The sequence below is a fragment of the Corvus brachyrhynchos genome, unplaced genomic scaffold, assembly GCF_000691975.1.
Source record: "Corvus brachyrhynchos isolate BGI_N302 unplaced genomic scaffold, ASM69197v1 scaffold21, whole genome shotgun sequence".
NCBI lineage: Eukaryota > Metazoa > Chordata > Aves > Passeriformes > Corvidae > Corvus > Corvus brachyrhynchos.
The window spans coordinates 5000264-5018227 of NW_008236924.1; the positions used below are offsets into that span (position 1 = coordinate 5000264).

Here is a 17964-nt window from a genome sequence, read left to right on the forward strand (position 1 = left end):
TGCCTGCTCGGGATGCCCTGGTCCCTGCCAGCTGAGCTCGTTCCTGTGCTGGCACTTCTCCTTCCACCCTTCCCACCACCCCAGCAGGGCAGACAAACAGCCCAGGCACCCATCCCTGCAGGACTGACAACTCTGCCAGGCCCAGGGGCCCGCAAGGCAATTTTGGTGGGGAGTTCAAACTCTGCGGAAAAGTGCGCCAAAAGGTATCCCGGCTGCAGCAGGGTCAGGCACAGAGGAGGTTGGAGCTGATGGACTTGGCCACCACAGAAATGCTGGGAGTGGCACAGGGAAGGCTCTTGTTCCTCAGACCACCCAGGGCTGAGCCCTCACCCTCACCCAGACACAGCTCATGAAAACACCGCTCTCCAGAGCCCCTCGAGAGCTTCAGGCCGCAGAGAGCCGACAGCCCTGATGAGCCGGGGCTATCACCACCACGCTCCTTAATCAGAGCTGAAAACTCATGGTCAACCTTGAAGGAGGCTTCTAAAGACTGAAATAATAAGATGATGCACTACAATTCCAATTTTCTTCCTGTTCCTGTGATTAAAATACATGGCTGAATCTTGGAAGCTCAACAGCAGAAGCTGTAATAACAATATTCACATGGAACTTGCAGCAAGAGTTGAGTTGTTTGGTTTCTTTTGCTTTCCCCCTGAGTCTTTCTTGGGGTTGTTTTTCATTCTGCTCTATACAGATTTTGATCTTTTCCTTATTAAATAGGAATGGTTATCCCCACTGGCTCACTTATCTAGTAATAGCTAGAACCCTTTTAATTCAAGTGATTTGATTCCTGGGTTTTTCTGATTCAAATAAACATGCAGGCAGAGTATTACTGGGGAACTGGCAATAGAATTCCACGGTTAAATTATCCCGTGACTCAATCCTGCACAGCACCGGATCCTTTTTAATACATTTCACAAGTACTCAGTGCTGACCTCCGACACCAGAGTGGTTTCTCTCCTGTGGTAGCTCAATTTCACAACTCTGAATACACTTTTTAATTTTTTTTTTCCGAAGGAATGCTATCCAAAGGTTCTATAAAATGTTCTTTAGCCTTTGGGAATGAGTCAATTTAATGCCAAGCTATCATTCCATTTCAAAGAGCCGAAGGATTTGAGGCAACACAATCTGCTTTCTGAAGCATGTGAGATGCATACAGTTGTGGCTTTGTTACAAACCAAGGGGCAGAGTTTGGGTACAGAGCTCAACTTTCCCAAAGTTCATCTGCGGCCCTTGGTTTGTCAGCTGGATTTCCCTGCAGAGCTCCTTTGTTTAACCCCCCCATTCCAAGGAATCCTTGCACCAGGAAAGGGAGACATTGCTGCCAGGAAAAGTTCCTGAAATCCATTGGTTTTAAAGTGGGAAGAAAGTGAGGTCCATTGTAAAGCCAGTAAAAAATGAGCTTGGGTTTAATTACTATTTTCCTACTGGAAATGGGTGAGAACATTGGGAATAAAAGCTGGGCATTAAAAGGGGAAAAAAAGAAGCTCTGAAAGTGCCTCTTGAAATCCAGAGTCACCTTGGGGCTGCTGCAGGGGTGCAGCACCACACACATCCCTCCACCTCCCAGCCCAGGGCACGAGGCACAAGAAAATCCACAGGAGCCATGGAGACGCTCAGTCACATCGAACTTTATTTTAATCCCGTCAGAAAAGTTCAAGAATTACACCAAAAAATACTTCAGTCTCTTCTACCTACTGACAAAAAATACACCACAAAATTATAAACTGTTCAGTGGTTTTGCTGGAGTTCGGGTTGGTGGAGGGGGTGGTTTGTACATTTTGAGTGAGAAATGAATTTACAGGTGGAGAGGGAAGGGAGGAGAGGGAGTCAGACGATGGCATTTGGCACTACAGTTTTAGCTACACTATACAGTTATTTCTCATGATGCCTGCAGGACTGAGGAGTTCTGCCCTCACACACTGCCCACTGTCTCTGACATGGAGGACAAAACTGCCCAATGCGAGGGAAGAAGGGGCCAGTTCCTAATTTCCATTCCAGTCTAGCCAAAAATCTGAAAAAGCAGCTCAGTCCAAGGTGAACCTTGCCCTGCGTGTGCACTCTGCTCCTGCTGCTCGGCTCTCCCTGCTCTTGCAGCTCTGAAAAAAGAGAATCCTTGGGGTTTTTCTAAATCCCACCAGCCTGCACTAATCTCAGGTGCCATTTGTGGGGAGAAGGATGTGTTACACTGGGCAGGACTGGATTAAGCTTGGGGTCTGCTCTGGGTTTGCAAGCAGAGATTTGATTTGTACGTCTCTCTAGAGACCTGGAATGACTGGAAATGCTGAAGGAGCTGAAGCTGAAGGAGGGAAGCAGCAGCATCCCATTTCATGGGAAAATTAGGGGCTGAAAAGTTAGAGGCTCAATACTGTCAGCACTTTTGAGAGGCTCCTCAGATCATAATGGCATTTCTTTGTGTTTTTGTGACCCTCAGGAGAGAGTTTTAAAGGATGAAGCCTCATGGAAATTGCCAAAGCTCATGCAGCGAGTCTGCCAGAAGCAGAAGTAGAGCCCTGAACTCCTGACTCTGAGTCCTGTGCTCAAAAGTTTATTCAAGATTCCACTACAGCAACCTCTGTCTGCTCCCATCCTGCTCCATCTCCAAACAGGAGCCTGGATTTCAGCCTCAGAGCCTGGTGGCTCTTTAGGAATGCCAGGAACTTTCTGGATTTCCCTGGGGCACTGTGCAGGGTTTGCATTTGCCTGTGAGCATGTTTGGGGCAGGAGGGGATGCTCGTATTTCTCTGTCAGTGAATGAACACTGACACTGGATTCAATCTGACAGCAAAATATCCCCCCTTTGGCAAACCAAACAACATCACAATGTCTTTGTACTGGGTTCTCTCTACCCCCTCTTGAAAGGATTCCAGCTCTTCCTTCACTGCATGTGGAGCCTCTGACACAGCTTTCCAGTACTGACAAAACTTGGTGAGATTCTCTTTGCTGCTTATATCCTCTCTGGCTGTTTACCTAATTTGCTTTTTTTGTTTTTTAATTTATTTTTCTAACAAATAGTTAAGCAATGATTTAAAAATATTTTTACATCGTTAAGGTACAGTCAACATCAAACATGCCTTTGTACAAGAGCTCGACTCGGTTACAAATCAACGAGAACAACGCACGAAAAGAAATATCCATGAAGCTGATCCTGCACTCGGGATGGATTTCCTCCTGCCCCGCTGGGAGCAGGGCATGCTCAGCAACGCGGTGTTGTCCCCCCGCCCTCCCGCTCCGCCCGTTCCCTTTAATGACCTTCTGTCTTGGCAGCCTTGTTGTCGTGGCTGGCCGAGCCTGAGGGCAGCAAGGGGGACACGGCCCGGGAGCTGGTCTGCTTGGCCATGCTGTAGTGGCTGATGACGGTGTAGAACCTGCCCCGGGAGTTGGAATCCTGTGCCGAGTAGTAGGCGTCCAGCGAGGCGGGGATGCAGCGCTTGTGCTGGGAGGGGAAAGCAAGAGAAGCAGAGTGATGCCATCGGGTTTCACAGGCTCCTGCTCGCACTCAGATCGCCCCTCGGTGCCCTGGGAATGCACCAAGCCGGGCTTGGCCTTCCAAACCTGTTGCTATTGGCAACCCCGGTGGCAGACCCAGGGTCTCAGGCGGGATGGGAGCAGGGCTGAGGAGGGAGGGTGGGACTGGTTCACTGCGGCACCGACACGCAGGGAACGGGGCAGGGCTGGGGCCAGGGGCAGGGCTGGCTGAGCAGCTCTGCTCATGGGCCGAGGCCAGAATTAATCCCCAGACAGGCAGAGGCAGAAAAAGCTGCTTTGTGCTGCTCTGTTCAGAGTGTTACCCTGAGCTGTGGGATGAGCACCTGGGCTGGGGATGGCAGGAGGCACGGCCCAATGGGTCAGCTCTTTTCACAAGATCATGTTTGGATTTGATTCTGAAATCCATGATTCTATGAAGGGACCTCAAAGCCCACCTCATTCCAAGCCCCTGCCGTGGGTAGGGACACCTTCCACTAGCCCAGGCTGCTCCAAGCCCCGTCCAACCTGGTGTTGGACAATTCCAGGCATGGGGTAGCCACAACTTCTCCAGGAAACCTGTGCCAGGGCCTCACTCCCCTCACAGGGAAGAATTTCTTCCCAATATCCCATCTAAACCTGTTCTCTGTCACTTTGAAGCCATTTCCCCTTGTCCTGTCACTCCAGGCCCTTGTAAAGTCTCTCTGCATCTTTCTTGTAGCTCCTTCAGGCACTGGGAGGCCACATTTAAGTCATCCCAAAGCCTTTTCTTTTCCAGTCTGAGCAATCCCAATTCTCCCTCTTTATATAACCTAAGAGAATAATTCACAATGATTAATACACCAACATCTCTTACTCTATTTTCCAACTTACAGATTATCCCCAGTGAGGACAAGACTCCTGTGAGCTTATGACTTTATTCACAGTCAGAAGTCAGTGAATTATTTTGCAAACTTTTTTTTTTTAATCTCAGCAGACCAGGCAAACAGCTCAGTGAATATTCAATATAAAATCACTGGGCAGTGGGGTTTTAGCAATTGTTAAACGGTTTTGTTCTTGACAGAGGCTCAAGTGAACTACTTGGGCAAATTTGGATTTCTTTCACAAAGGACACGAGTGCCAGCACTGCAGCAGTTTGCTTTGCATTACAATTACAATGTATGCCAGTAAACCTCAGTTACTTGGGAGTGTGGGAAGCAAATGCGGGATCCCAGCTGCAATAAATCCATTCACAAATATGAGGGATTGTTGCTGAACATCTGTCTGTAGTGTTCACCAAATGCTAATCCCAACAATTACACTGTAACAGTAGCTGATGGAAGCAGATGCACGTCCACATTTCCCATAACACTTTTTCCATTTCAACACATTCCTGCCAAATGTTCTGTTTGGCCTGGTCAAAAAAAAAAAAAAAGCAGCCTGGGCTGTAACCATGCAGGCAATTAGAGCCTGTCATTAGCTCAGGCAATTCATCCTTCTCAAGTTCCTTACCTTATAAACAAATCCATCTGGGCAACTGTGGTCATAAGTGAAGGCTTTGTACACCACAAGGAACACTATGCAGGCAAGGAATGCAAGAGCCAGGCTTATGAGGATAGTGACCTAGGAAAGAGGGATAATGTTACTGTACGTATGTTAAAGTGGCATTATGAGCAACCTCATAATTAAATGACTTATAGGAACAGACATTCTAACAGACTGCAGCCTTCACTCCACCGTGCAGTACTTAACTAAGCATGGTAATTGGCTGAATGCTGGATCCAATACCCTGCATTCCCACATCATTCCCATCCCCCCCAGGACTTTCAGCAGGGCACATTCCTCTGTTTAACCCCTTGCAAATGTATGGATTTTGCTGTCGTATTTGGTGTCCTCGGAGCATTTGTGTTCCCATGCTCTCAGCTCTGGCCCAGCAGGACCCAGCAGCAGCCAGAACGCACATCTGGGGTCTGCTGTGTGTGGATAAAGGGCCCTGTGAGCACGGCAGATCCCACTTTTCTGGGAGCAGAGGCAGGTGAGCAGGGGGGGGAGTGAGGCCTTTGCAGCACCTTTGTAGCATCCCTTTGTGCCTCCTGAGCAATTCCACCAGGATAAACTGGGTCTTGCCAGAGAAAGGGAATCCTTCTCTATTTCTCCAAGCTGTAAAAGGACAATATCCTGACTACTGACAAAACCCCACAGCACATCCAGGAGCAGATGCTGCTGTTGGAGGTACCAGACACAATTCCCTCTTTGGGGCTCAAATATTCCCCCTCTCCTCATTCCCCAGCAGGTCACCTTGCTGCACATTTCTGTTTCTTTGCTGTAGCTCCCTTCTCTCCAGCTTTTCCAGGTCCCTCCTAAATAGTTCATCCAACAGCAAGTTTTCTGTCCCTACTCCATGTCTGGACTGAGGCTCTGACCATTGATTTTTGCTGAGCTGTGTATTTCTGAGCAAGGATCTGTAAAACACTCCCACCCTCCCCTTTCCCAAAGCTTTCTTGGTCCCGTAATTCCACAAATGCAGCATAAATGGCTCTGGATTCCAACTGCCTAAATGAGAGCGGGCTGCACCAGGATTCTGCAGGATCTATGCATCCTGTCTACAGAAGATGTAACTTGCAGGAGAGGTGATGGCAGAAAGTGGGAAAACACTGGTAATTCCTACAGCAGAGGAGACAGGCTTGTCAGGAACAGCAGTTCATGAACAGCAAGCTGGTTATAGCTCAGAATTAATCAATATAGTCTTATTTTTACAACAGTAATATTATGTAATATTTGTAATATTTTATCAGGAAATGTATACTAATTGCTTAATATTGGTTCACATGGAAATCTGCTCTCATTCTCCCCTTCAATCATTCCAGCAGCTGCAGTTCTGGGAGGAGTGGGATTTGCAATCCTGCACAGACTCCACGGGCCACTGGAATTGCTGGCAGGGCAGGAAAAGCCTTCCCAGCAATCCCACAGGAAGGTGAAGTGCCTGGTGAGGGTGTTCCTACACAGCACGTTGGGATTATTCCTGGAAGACTCAGAGCTACAATTCTGGCGGTTAAGACAAAGGAGTGAAGGCAAATCTGTATCCCTGGTGTCAAATCTTACCCATCACATCCAAAACTCAGGGAAGACAGGGCTGTGGATATTCTAGCAGGAGAGATTCCTAATTAATTGTTAAATTCGAGTATTTTAGAATAAAATGTAAAAAGGTTTGACTGGGGCTAAGAGGCTTTGCCAAGGACAGAGAGTTCACTGAAGCCCCAAGGCAAGGGCAGCAGCAGAGGGAGCAGCATTTACTGTTGGATCTGAGAGAAAACTGTAAGGGACTCCTGGAGTGCTGGAGAGGGATCTGGCACAAAAGGAGTGCAGTTGTACGAATCGCACCAGTCGGACCAAGAAAATTTGGGATCCACCTCCTCTCAGCGCCCACAGGGGTGAACAGAAATATTTCAGAGCAGCTTTATGGCAGCCCTTGGGTTCCCAACTTGGGGAAGTGTGTCCCTTTTCATGGTGATAAAGAGGAAGAAGGCTCAGCTGGATTCAAGGGAGACGCAAATGGAATTTGACACGATTTCTGTCACCAAAAGGAGTTGTATTTCACATGAAAAAAAATTTTTTTAAGTCACTTTGAAATAGTAAAAAGGAGAGACTTCCTGGATTAAATATGCTCTACTTTTTCCAGCAGGAGACCTGGGAAAAACAAATCCCTCCCCATAAAGAGCCATCACAATCTTGGTGACAGGTCAGTGTGGAGGAGCATTTTCCCCTGTAGAACACATGTCCATCAACTCTTCCTCATTTAAAAGGGGAGCCTGCTAAGCCTGGTACTTTCTGTAATTCCAGTGTAGGTACTAAAACCACGATGACAATGACAAAAGTGTCCTTTGAGGTTAATTTGAAGGCACTAGAGCAAAATGTACATCTTGTTCTACCAAAGCCAATGCTGAGGGGCAGCCTTAGCTAGAAAGTCAGAAATAAGAAGTGTTCAGCTCTCCAGTCTGGCAACTCTGCCCCAAATTAAATGTACAATGAAGAAAGAGACTCAGCCTTCAGAAGAAGAAAGAACTGAGCTGTGGAGTGAGAATGAATGGCTCTTCACGGCTGTTCTGCTAAATCCCAAGTGCATGCACAGCCTATGGAAATGACCATTAGAACTGCAATTTGAGGGGTTCCTTTCCTCTTGTCTGCCCACTGAGTCCCTAAAAAGAATAAATTCCCCTCTGCTCTGTTACTCTGCTCGGGCAAAGTGCTGACATCCAATTCATTATGGCCCAGGAGCAGGTCCCTGTGCTGAGCTCTCCCCTCCCTCCAGGGTGTAACTGAGCCCATTTTCACCCTCCTGCCTCTCCTGCACTCGCAGAATTACAGCGTGACAATATTACACCTGCTGATAAATGGTGTAAAATTGCTCTGGATAAAATGTCATGTAAGATGTTAAAACCCAGAGGAAAAGGAAGAAAAATCCACCCCCAGATATTCTGTCATGCCAGAGCTAAGATCCACCTCTCCAACTATTCCAGAGCATACAAAACTTCATTAACATTCAAACACCAAAGAATCACAGAGCTGCAATACCTAATAAACCTCCACTTTTTTTTTTTATGATTAACACGAACCTCTAAGCAATATAAACACTCACAGAGGGGAAATAAAATTTAGTGAGCAGATAAAACCTCGAAGTGCTGCAGGCATGAATCTGTCACATGTGACTGCTCGAGTGGGTGAAAGAAGGGGGGGGGTTTGCCTGCCCTCTCCTCAAAATCTCACAGGATTCCCAAAGGCTCCCTTAAGAAGAAACAGAGAACATCATTACCACACCAAAACACTCCCCATCCTCCAAAAAATGTGGGAAGAGGCCCTTAACATCCGTGAAGGATGATGTCAAGCTCCCATCAACAGCAGCACACTTGGGGTAGCTCCTCCCTTTGCCCACAGATGAAGAGCACTTTTTGCATTTTCACACAGCACAGATGAATAAAAGGATCCATCCTCATCAGGCAACGGGACATCAGGTGCCAGCAGGTTTTGTGCCAGGGAGAGGATGTCTAATTGCAGTGGTGTTCCAGCTAACCTGGCTTTCATGCAGCCCACAGAAGCATCCTCCCTGCTCTCTTTGATTTCATCAGCTGCCCAGGATTTCCTTTTTCATCAAAAATTCTCTTTTTCCCTCTCTCGCTCCAGTATAAAGCCCTATTTAAAAGGCAACCAGAGAACAATGGCACATCCAAACAGCAGGGCATTTACTTTGCAGCTTTTTCCATTGCAAGGTTTTTACAGTTTTAGTCTTTATTTATATAATATATAACCATAGAATGGTTTGGGTTGGAAAGGACCTCAAAGATATCTCATTCCATGGGCAGGGACACCCTCCACTAGCCCAGACTGCCCCAAGTGTCCCACCTGGCCTTGGACACTGCCAGGGATGGGGCAGCCACAGCTTCTCTGGGCAACGTGTGCCAGGGCCTGCCCACCCTCACAGGGAAGAATTTCTTACCAACATCCAACTGCAATTTCCCCTCTTTCAGCGTGGGTGGCACTTCTTTGATATCAGGCATGAGTTTATTTCTAGACCTGGTAAATCAGTGTTTGACTCTGGACACTTTTCTCCCTGCTTATATACACTTAAAACAGGAGCAGAGCCAAGAAGATGCCAACCAGGAAAAGCCTTGCTGCCTACAGGAAAAGCATCCAGGCTCAGAGAAGAGATAAAGATCATTTACCATGGAAAAATCCCTGCAAAATTCAGCGCCATTTTCTTACTCTCTGCAGCTGTAATGTGAATTAGGGGCCTCAGAAGCCTCTGCCTGTTCCTGCACTGCAGTCCAAGCCTCTTCACAAAATCCCAGTTTAGCAGGAAAAGTTCCCACTGCTGCTCCCATGTCTGGTTCTACAAGATACCTTCAGTGTTGCTGGGCATTGGGAAATTTTGTGACCTTTAACAGGCAATTCAGCTAAAGTTGTTCTCTTGGTTTTAATCTTCTCTTTGTAGAAGAAGAAAGGCAAAGAACAAGGCAAAATTTGTTATGAACAAAATTGGCAGAAATTCTGTCAAGGTTATTTCAGAGAAGAGCTTAAGAGCTGTGCTTGGAGAGGCAGCAAAGCTTTTCCTATAGTTTATGGCAATTCCATTACACCTGGAAACCAACCAATCCCCTGACAACCCAGTTAACTTGCAGAAAAAAAATCACAAAATCATCTAAGGGCATCCAAATACATCCATGCACTCATGAATCCATTATAAAGATTTCTGCTTGACAATGAAAAATTCAGGAGGGCAATTTTTTCCCCCTTCATCCCATAACTTCTTCCAGCTGATAATGAGATGGAAGATTGACACCATCAGATCTCCACATGAACAGTACAATTAAAGTGAAAGACTCAGGAGCACTTTGCAGCTCCTGGATCCAGATATCCTGGCTGCCTCCCTGTATTCCAGGATGGAATCCAAGTGCAAACCACCCAAATCCAGGTTGTTATTGCAAGAAAACTCAGCTGTGTTGGCAGTGAGGGAGCCACAGGCTGACAGGACACTCAGATGGATGAAGCAGGGGATGAGGTACCCCCCAAATACACACCAGGAGGAGCTGCCCCACTGTTCAAACTCTGTCAAAGAACTGTTGTGGCGCCTTGCCCAGCACCCAGACACCCTGATCTACCCTGACAGTGAAAATGATCTGACTGCACTTCTTCAAAAATGACATTTCACTCCCCACCGTTAAAAATAGTTTTGTAATAAGTTGCTGATTTTGCTGATCTTCTCTCAACAGCTTCGCCTCCGAAATTTTGAAAGGCTAACTGCAAAAAAAAGTGACACAATTGGGTCTTCAGATTTGCTTAGTACTGCTCAAGAAGATGTAGGATTTGCTCTTCATTATTACAGCACAGCTTTGTTCCAGATGGTGTCCAGATTCTTAAGAAGCATTGTTTAGGAGATGCTTTCTAAGAGGGAAATGTCCTTAGTCATGTATCTACATTTTCAGGGCTATGGGAAAATATTCCTTAGTGCTGCGAGGTTTCTTAATGAAGTTTTAGGGTGGGTGGCATTTTTTGGTCCTTTATCTTAGAATGCAGAACCATAATGCATAACCAACTTGGCCCCAATTCTTGTAAGAACAGTGAACACCATCCATGCAGATGGGATCATCCTGGGGTCCAGAAACTTCTCACATCTGCTCCTGGGCTGATCCCCGGCGTGGGCAGCAGGGCAGGGGGGGGTTTGTGCCCCTCTGCCCCTCTCAGGTGAGCCCTCACCTGCAGAGCTGCCCCAGCCCTGGGGCCCTGCACAGGAAGGAGCTGGAGCTGCTGGAGAGAGTCCAGAGGAGGCTCCAGGATGATCTGAGGGATGGAGCAGCTCTGCTGGGAGGAAAGGCTGGGAGAGCTGGGATTGTTCAGCCTGGAGAGGAGAAGCTTTGGGGTGACCTCACTGTGGCCTTCCAGTGCCTAAATGAGCTAAAAGATGGAGAGAGACTTTGGGCAAGGGCCTGGAGCAACAGGACAAGGGGGAATGGATTCAAACTGAAGGAATTCTTCCCTGTGAGGGTGGGCAGGCCCGGGGTCCCTGCCCATGTGAGGAGGAGGAACTGGATGATCTTTAAGATCCCTTCCAGCCCAAACCATTCTAGGATTCTCTGCTCCACTATTGCAGGGGTTCCTCTCAGCCCATGCAGCCCAGCAATCAAAGTCCAAAACACTCACAGAGTCCAGAGAGGCTCATTTATCCAAGTACCCCAAAGCCTCAGAGGAATCCACTTGAAACAGCAGTGGCTGTCTCTGAGCCAATTTCCCCTCCCAGCCATGTCCCCATGGGCTCTACCCATCTCTGCACACCCCAGCCCACTGTGAGAACCTTTCCAAGTTTGCAAATCTTAAAAAGAATCATCTCTTTTCCAGGATAGCCACCAGCAATTCCTCTGCTCTGCGCCTCCTAAAGCTGTGAGAGCAGCACGAGTGTGGAAGGAGCACACCGTGTTTCTAAGCAATTTGTCAAATAATTAAATTATGCACACAATAACTAGCTGGCTCAATTATATTAGCCAGTCTCCATCATGTAATATAATTTCTAGTGGCTGTTTAGGCCCTAATAGCCTCAGATCTTTTTAACAGTGTCTGGTGCCAGCTGCAGGCTGCGTGACATCTCCCTGTGCCAAGTCAAACCCCTTGGATGGAAAATTCATGGCTCCGTTTCCAAGCCCCCGTTCCTTATGGAAGTTCTAAATGCCATTTTAAATAAGGCTGCTTCACCAATGAGCATCAGTGAATTTCCATTTAGGTAAATAAAAAGCTCTGCTGGATTTGCTTTCTCTTTTCTGCCATTTAATGCCATAAAAAAATTCCTTCATCAAGCAGGCTGGCGTAGTGAGATGGGGTGATGTTGTTTCTAGCACCACCACAGAAATACACGGCCATTCTGGCACACCAGGCAGGTGTTTTAAGGTGTGTTCCCCCACTCCTACAAGAATATTTTCTTTCTCTTCCAACTGTCAGAAGCCTTCCCACTGGGACTAGGAGATCCTTCAGGTCCCTCCCAGCCCAGGCCATTCAATGGTTCTGTGTCTGTTACCTCCAAAACAAAAGAAGCAAAGCCCCCAAATTAAACAAGTGGAGTGACTCAAGAACGACTCAGAAAGGAGCTTCCCTTCCCAACCCCACACCCTGAGAACACCTGACAGCCCATTTCAGGAGCTGAGCAGCACTGGAAGAGGCTTCCTTGCAGATGCCTAATTTGAGGTGTTTTTTCAATTAGTGGGACTGCAACAGACAGAAACATCCTCTCCAAGCCTTCCTGACGTGCAGCCATTCCCCACTGCCCTGGCAGAGCCTTGGCTGTGACATTTCCTCTGGTCACTCCATGTGGGACATGGCACTGGGTGCCTCAGCTCATCACAGGCCCTTTTTAAATGCATTAACAGGGATACAAGATAAATCAAGCCATCAATAAACAGTCTCCTTGCCTGCCCTTTGCCTGCCAAGACTCAACCGTTGCACAGTCTCATGAATGCAAAATCTTCCCCTCTCACTCTTCCCTGATGTTGGATTTGGTGCAGGGAAGGCTTTGGGAGCCCTGACCAAGAACGGACTCAGGGATTAGCTCATGGCAACACACCTGGGAATTGCAGGTTGTGTTCCCTGCTCTGCTAGTGCCTTTTCCTGACACCTGACATCCCCCCAAGCCCAGCTCCAGAGCTCACTCCCCACTCACAGACACCCCAGCGAGAGCCACCCAAAGCTGCAAGCATCTGAATTCCCCAAATCGTGGCTTTTCCGGGGAAAAAACCACCCAAAGGCCACCACCATCCCACAGCCAAGGATCAGGCTGGCTCTAGGGAAAAGCTGAGGTGCATTTCCGATGTGAAATTATCTTCTTCCAAAGGTCAGGCTTGCGTGAATCAAAACACCTCTGGTTCAGTGCACCCTTGTGCCTGAAAAAAAGTCACTTGGAAGTTTGTTCCTCCAAGAATGCCAACAAATTCACCTGTATTTCAGCATTTATGTCTCCCATCAAGAGTAGGAAATAATATTTCTGCATTCATGGTCCAGTACACCCATTTCTCCTTAAAAACTTATTATGTGGGTGCTTCATAGGAGAACAAAGTGAGGACTTGGTGAGCAGAGTGTCCCCTGGGTAACTTAAGAATTAAAAGCCTTTCCATTTTGAATTAGAAAGATGAAGCTTTATTGCTGCAAATGACTTACAAGAGCTACTCTTTTAACAGCAAACAACAGAAATGAATAATCGAGGTGATTATGCTGCCTTCAAAGGCATGAGGCCAGTTCCATTAGCTGTGGATCTGACCCAACAGGCTTTAATACATCTGCAAGTACCAACAAGAGGCAGCTCAGCTCTGTTTAACATTCAATCACAGCCTGTGCTGCTTTAGAAAGAGAGAGTGAAACATTGCATGGAAAAATATGTGTGAGTGAAGCATTGCGCTTCCTCGATTATTGTTTTTCTTTAGCATTCAGTGGTTTGGCTACAAGACTCCAAATGCACTTCACGACAGGCAATAAACTTTGCTTTGGTTTCATTCAGCTGAAAATTCTTTCCTTCTCCTCCATCCTGCTTGGTCTCTTTTGCTACAGTGGCCACACCAGCATTAAATCTTTCATTTCACCTCAAATGCTGACAGGAAAATTGCCCAACACACAGATTTCCTGTAGGGTGGCACAGGTAAGTGCACAGTGGTGTTGGAGACAGAGGTGCAGTGTAAGAAATCCTCCAGACCCAATGGGAACTACAATTACATCCTGCAATTAGCACCAGGGGCATTGCCATGTGGTCACTCATGGAAATATTTTCAAGCATTTTGCTCCAAAGCTAAGGGTCAGTTGAGGTTTCTGCCCTGTAAATCCTTTCTTCCTTCAATATACCCTGGTTTGGAGAATAAAGTTTCAGCAGGTGTACCCCACAAATACTTAGACATGTGAATATTCTCTGTGACTTCCACTTTTGGAGATTTTCTGCATAACAATTCACTTTCTTCTTCTCTCCAAAAATCAATGAAATGAAAAAAAACCAAACCAAACCCGAACAAATCTCTTCAGCTGATTACTCTGTTAGTGCTCACAGATGGCAAAAATAAAATAAGAGTCGAGAGGCTTTTCCTGACTTTGCAAAAGAGTGTGTGTGTGTGTGTGTGTGTGTGTGTAAAACTAACATAAAACAAGAATGCACTGTAAGGAATGGTCCATTTCCTATTAAAAAAACATATTTGGGGTTTTTTTCCTTGCTTTATTAGGTGATCCCTAAGCCAGTTGTATAGAGCACTCAGTTAAATCAAAATAGATTTTTCTTGTGTGTTTTAGACATGGACATGACATCCTTGGTCCCATGCCTGTACAAAAAAAAATTAAGGAATTGGCTGGGAGTTCTTACAAAACCCCCAGACTCCTACCCAGCCTTGGGGAAGGGTAGGGAAGGGGAAACCTTGCAGGGTTTATAGCTCCATACCTGGGGATGCGATCAGACAGATCTGTTCCCTGGCAGCTGAGCCACAAATCCCCACTCAGTTCATCCTCACAGCTCCTGATTGTCACTGATGATCACAAACGGCTCCATCAATCAGCCTCGTGCAGCCTGGGAGAGCCACTGGGACAGATGTGACCTGTCCTCTTCTCTTCCCATTACAGCCAGAGCAGGAGAAGGATTTCTGAGCTCAGGCAGAAAAGATGAGGAGCAACATTTCTCACTTGCTTGCATACACACCACGAGCGAGAGCCTGAAGCCACAGAGGTGTGAGTTTGCAGCAAGGCCAGGCAGGGCTGGGCAGTGGTTTTTGGGAAAAGAGAACCGGTGACCTTCTGCATTGCATTGGAAAATATTCAGCCTCCAAAGAGAAGGCTTTGGCTCCAGACTCAATCAGTCCACCACAGCCTGGAGAACACTTAGGTGCAGTGAGAGCTGCCTGACACCCCTGCAGGAACTTGCCCACTGCACCCACAGGGAAAGGAGATTGCTTGGTGACAGCTGAGAACTCCCTAAGGGAGGGAATATTCCCCCAAATCACTCCCTGGGGACTGAAATCAACCCCTTCATACTGACACCTCTCCAAGCCCCTCTCTGAGTGCAAGGTTCAAAAGAAAATCACGGTACCAGCCCCAATGCTGGTGCCAGTGCCTGCTCCCCTGTGCCTGCCACACTTCTGCTTTTCCTCTGCTTTGTCCCTTGCTCTCCTGGATCCCGAAAACAACGTCTCAGCCCCAGCAGCAATTCCCAACAGTGAGAGAAATCCCTGTGTACAGCCCGTGTTCCTGCCCCGAGCACCACTCCCATTAGTCAGGGTAATGGGATCCTTCAGCAGCCACCCCACAGCTCCCGGTAACCGATGGGATGGAGCAGTTGCCATGGTAACGCTGGGACTGTTAGGATTAAAAACAGTAAGGAAACCGGTCCTGCTCACACTCAGAGAAGTCCTTTCTCCAAGAGTTACTCCTGCCCCACGGGAACTGAACAATTAAAGGAGACTTTGAATTTATTTACCTGTGAATGGGCACATTGAAAAGCCCCAGCCGCTTTTTTGGGGTTTCTTTGCAGGTTAGAGGAAGAACTGTCAGCATAAAGCAAGAGCCTACAGGTGAAAGCAGAACATCCCACAGGGGAGTTTGCAGGATCCACGGAATGGGCAGTGGCACTTTTGGGGCTCTGTGTGTGCAGCAAAGTGTGAATTCCCTGGGGATTTGATGGCTCACCTTCCAGTGGGGGAAGCAGGGGAGCATCTTCCATTTAGCAAAGCTGCCACCAACAGGAAATGAATCCCTGGCCCTGGCCCAGCAAAATCTTTCTTAATTATGAGCCAAGTGTTTCAGATATTGGCTTGGGTTTGATCATGAACAATTCTTGCATCGAGCTCTGTTTTGCAGGGTGTGGCTGGACACAAAGCAACTTTGTTCTAAATCTTTCACATTAGGTCAGAGGAAAATAATTTTTCCAGTATGAGCATTTCAACAACAGAAGCATTTGAATGGGTTCCACTACATTTTGAGGACCTGATGGAAAGCGTGGGCAATAATTACATCCACTGGTCCCTGGATCTGTGTTTCAGGGCAGTTTCAGGGCAGAGGGAGGAGAGGGGTGATCTAATGATAAGAAATAATTGTCATTGCACACTCAACAGGGAGAGATGACACAGCCTGTGACTCTGAAAATGCCTCTTGCCAAACTGTAGCAGAAGAATGAAGTTCCCAGTCTTCTTCAGTGAAGCAGCGATCAATACTTGCAGATGATTTCTCCAGGTAGATAAATTGCTTGCAAAAAACATCTTAAATATCTCGACTTCTCCCCCATACACCCACTCCCAACTTGTTCTGTTAAAGACAAGTACAGAGTTTAATTATTCCAACGCTGAAAACACCAGCTTTTTAAAGAAAAGTCAGATAACTATGGGAGATAACTATCACCCAGCTAATAGTCAATAAATCATTGTCTCCCTGAAAATAATGAACAGTTCTGTGGCAGTGGTGAGAAAGGGCTCAGACTGGTGTAACAAAGAGACCAGTTTGTGTAAAACCAGTAAGGGACCAGCAGTTACAGGTGTTCACCCAATGCTCTGTAAACCTACACAGAAAGGTCACTCCACCACCTCTTCTGATGCTATTTAATAAATTAATGCTTCTGGATGATTTCTGCGCTATCTGGACCGGTTGGAAGAGAAAAGGAGTCACTGGAAACCCTGTTCTCTGGAAGTAACAAGACTTCATTTGATGGGGAATCTGCTTAAAAAGCAAAAAGGACTCAACCTCTTTTCAGTACTGATAGAAATAAGGGCAGGATGATTACTCACATATGAGAGATTGTTTTTAAAAGCTGGAAGATGGGGTATCACTGGTGAGAAGGAGCAGGAAGCCCCAGATGCAAAGGGTGAGAGCTGTCACCCCACAGAGGAATCAGAGACACATTTACAGACCCTCTCTAATGCACCTCAGTGTAGTCACAGGATGGCAAAGGCCAGGAACAGGAGCTCCCTTCAAAGCACTGCAAATGAAAGGCAAACAGCAGCCACCCCTCCCCTCCAGCCTGGGAAACCTCAGCTCACAGAGTTACTGCAAAACAAGATCTCTGCAGATCAAAAACTTCCTAGAGGAACACACTCCAAAGGTATAAGCAGTCTGGAGAAGGCAAGGTCTATAAATCATGGCCTGTCAGCTTAGAAAAATTTCTCTTTGCTTCTCTGTGGAGGAGTAAAATGAGAAGAGAAATTTCTTTTCTGTATGGATGGCTCAACCATAAGGCTATTTGAACATCATTTTCTTGTAAGCCATCGACACAGAACAATTTAAACAGTTGTTATAAAGGATGTATGGGCTGACTCATCCAGCTGAAGAATCAGCCTAATTGGTCAAACTTCCAGGACACCGTGTGCTGAGCTGGAGAGAATCATAATCTCATCTATTAGGGGATGTGACAAGTTGCAGGAGCTATCTCAGATTCCTGGAAGAGCTGGTGTGAAAGAAGAACCGTTGCCTAGGGACAGTCTCTTCTTTATGATAATTAAAGAGCTCAGATCTGGGCTATTCTGGATGGATGAAAAATATGCAAGCATAAGCTTAAATTCTGGCTTGGGCTTGTTCATGTGAGAAAGTTGTCTAATAATTCATTAGTTTGTTCAATAAAAGATACCCAAAAGGCAGGGAAAAGGGCATCTGTGGACTTGGCTGCAGGTTCACATGGTCTCAAAATTTCCTCCAGACATCCTGCTCTTCTGCATCACAGGATCACAGAATCTCCTCAGTTGAAGGGATGATCCAAGTCCAGCTCCTGGTCCTGCCCAGACCCCCCAACAACCCCACCCTGGGCATCCCTGGCAGCGCTGTCCAAACGCTCCTGGAGCTCTGGCAGCCTCGGGGCCGTGCCCATTCCCTGGGGAGCCTGGGCAGGGGCCCGCACCCCCTGGGGGAAGAACCTTTCTTTCCCTGATACCCAGCCTGACCCTCCCCTGGCACAGCTCCAGCCCTTCCCTGGGTGCTGTCCCTGTCAGAGGGAGCAGAGATTGGAGCTGCCCCTCGCGACGAGCTGCCACCCCTCCACCT

At 47.1% G+C, this 17964-nt stretch overlaps 1 protein-coding gene across 1 annotated transcript in view; it reads right to left on the reverse strand.

The window, feature by feature from the left end:
- Window positions 1–1611: 1611 nt before the first annotated feature.
- LOC103611471 (neuron-specific protein family member 2) overlaps window positions 1612–17964 on the reverse strand; it is a 30790-nt gene continuing 14437 nt past the window's right edge. The window contains exons 3-4 of the mRNA XM_008628992.2: window positions 4957–5067; window positions 1612–3436 (exon numbers count right to left, since the gene is read on the reverse strand). Coding sequence (XP_008627214.1) covers window positions 3245–3436; window positions 4957–5067 — 303 coding nt within the window. The 3' untranslated portion in view covers window positions 1612–3244. The remainder of the gene's footprint in view (window positions 3437–4956; window positions 5068–17964) is intronic.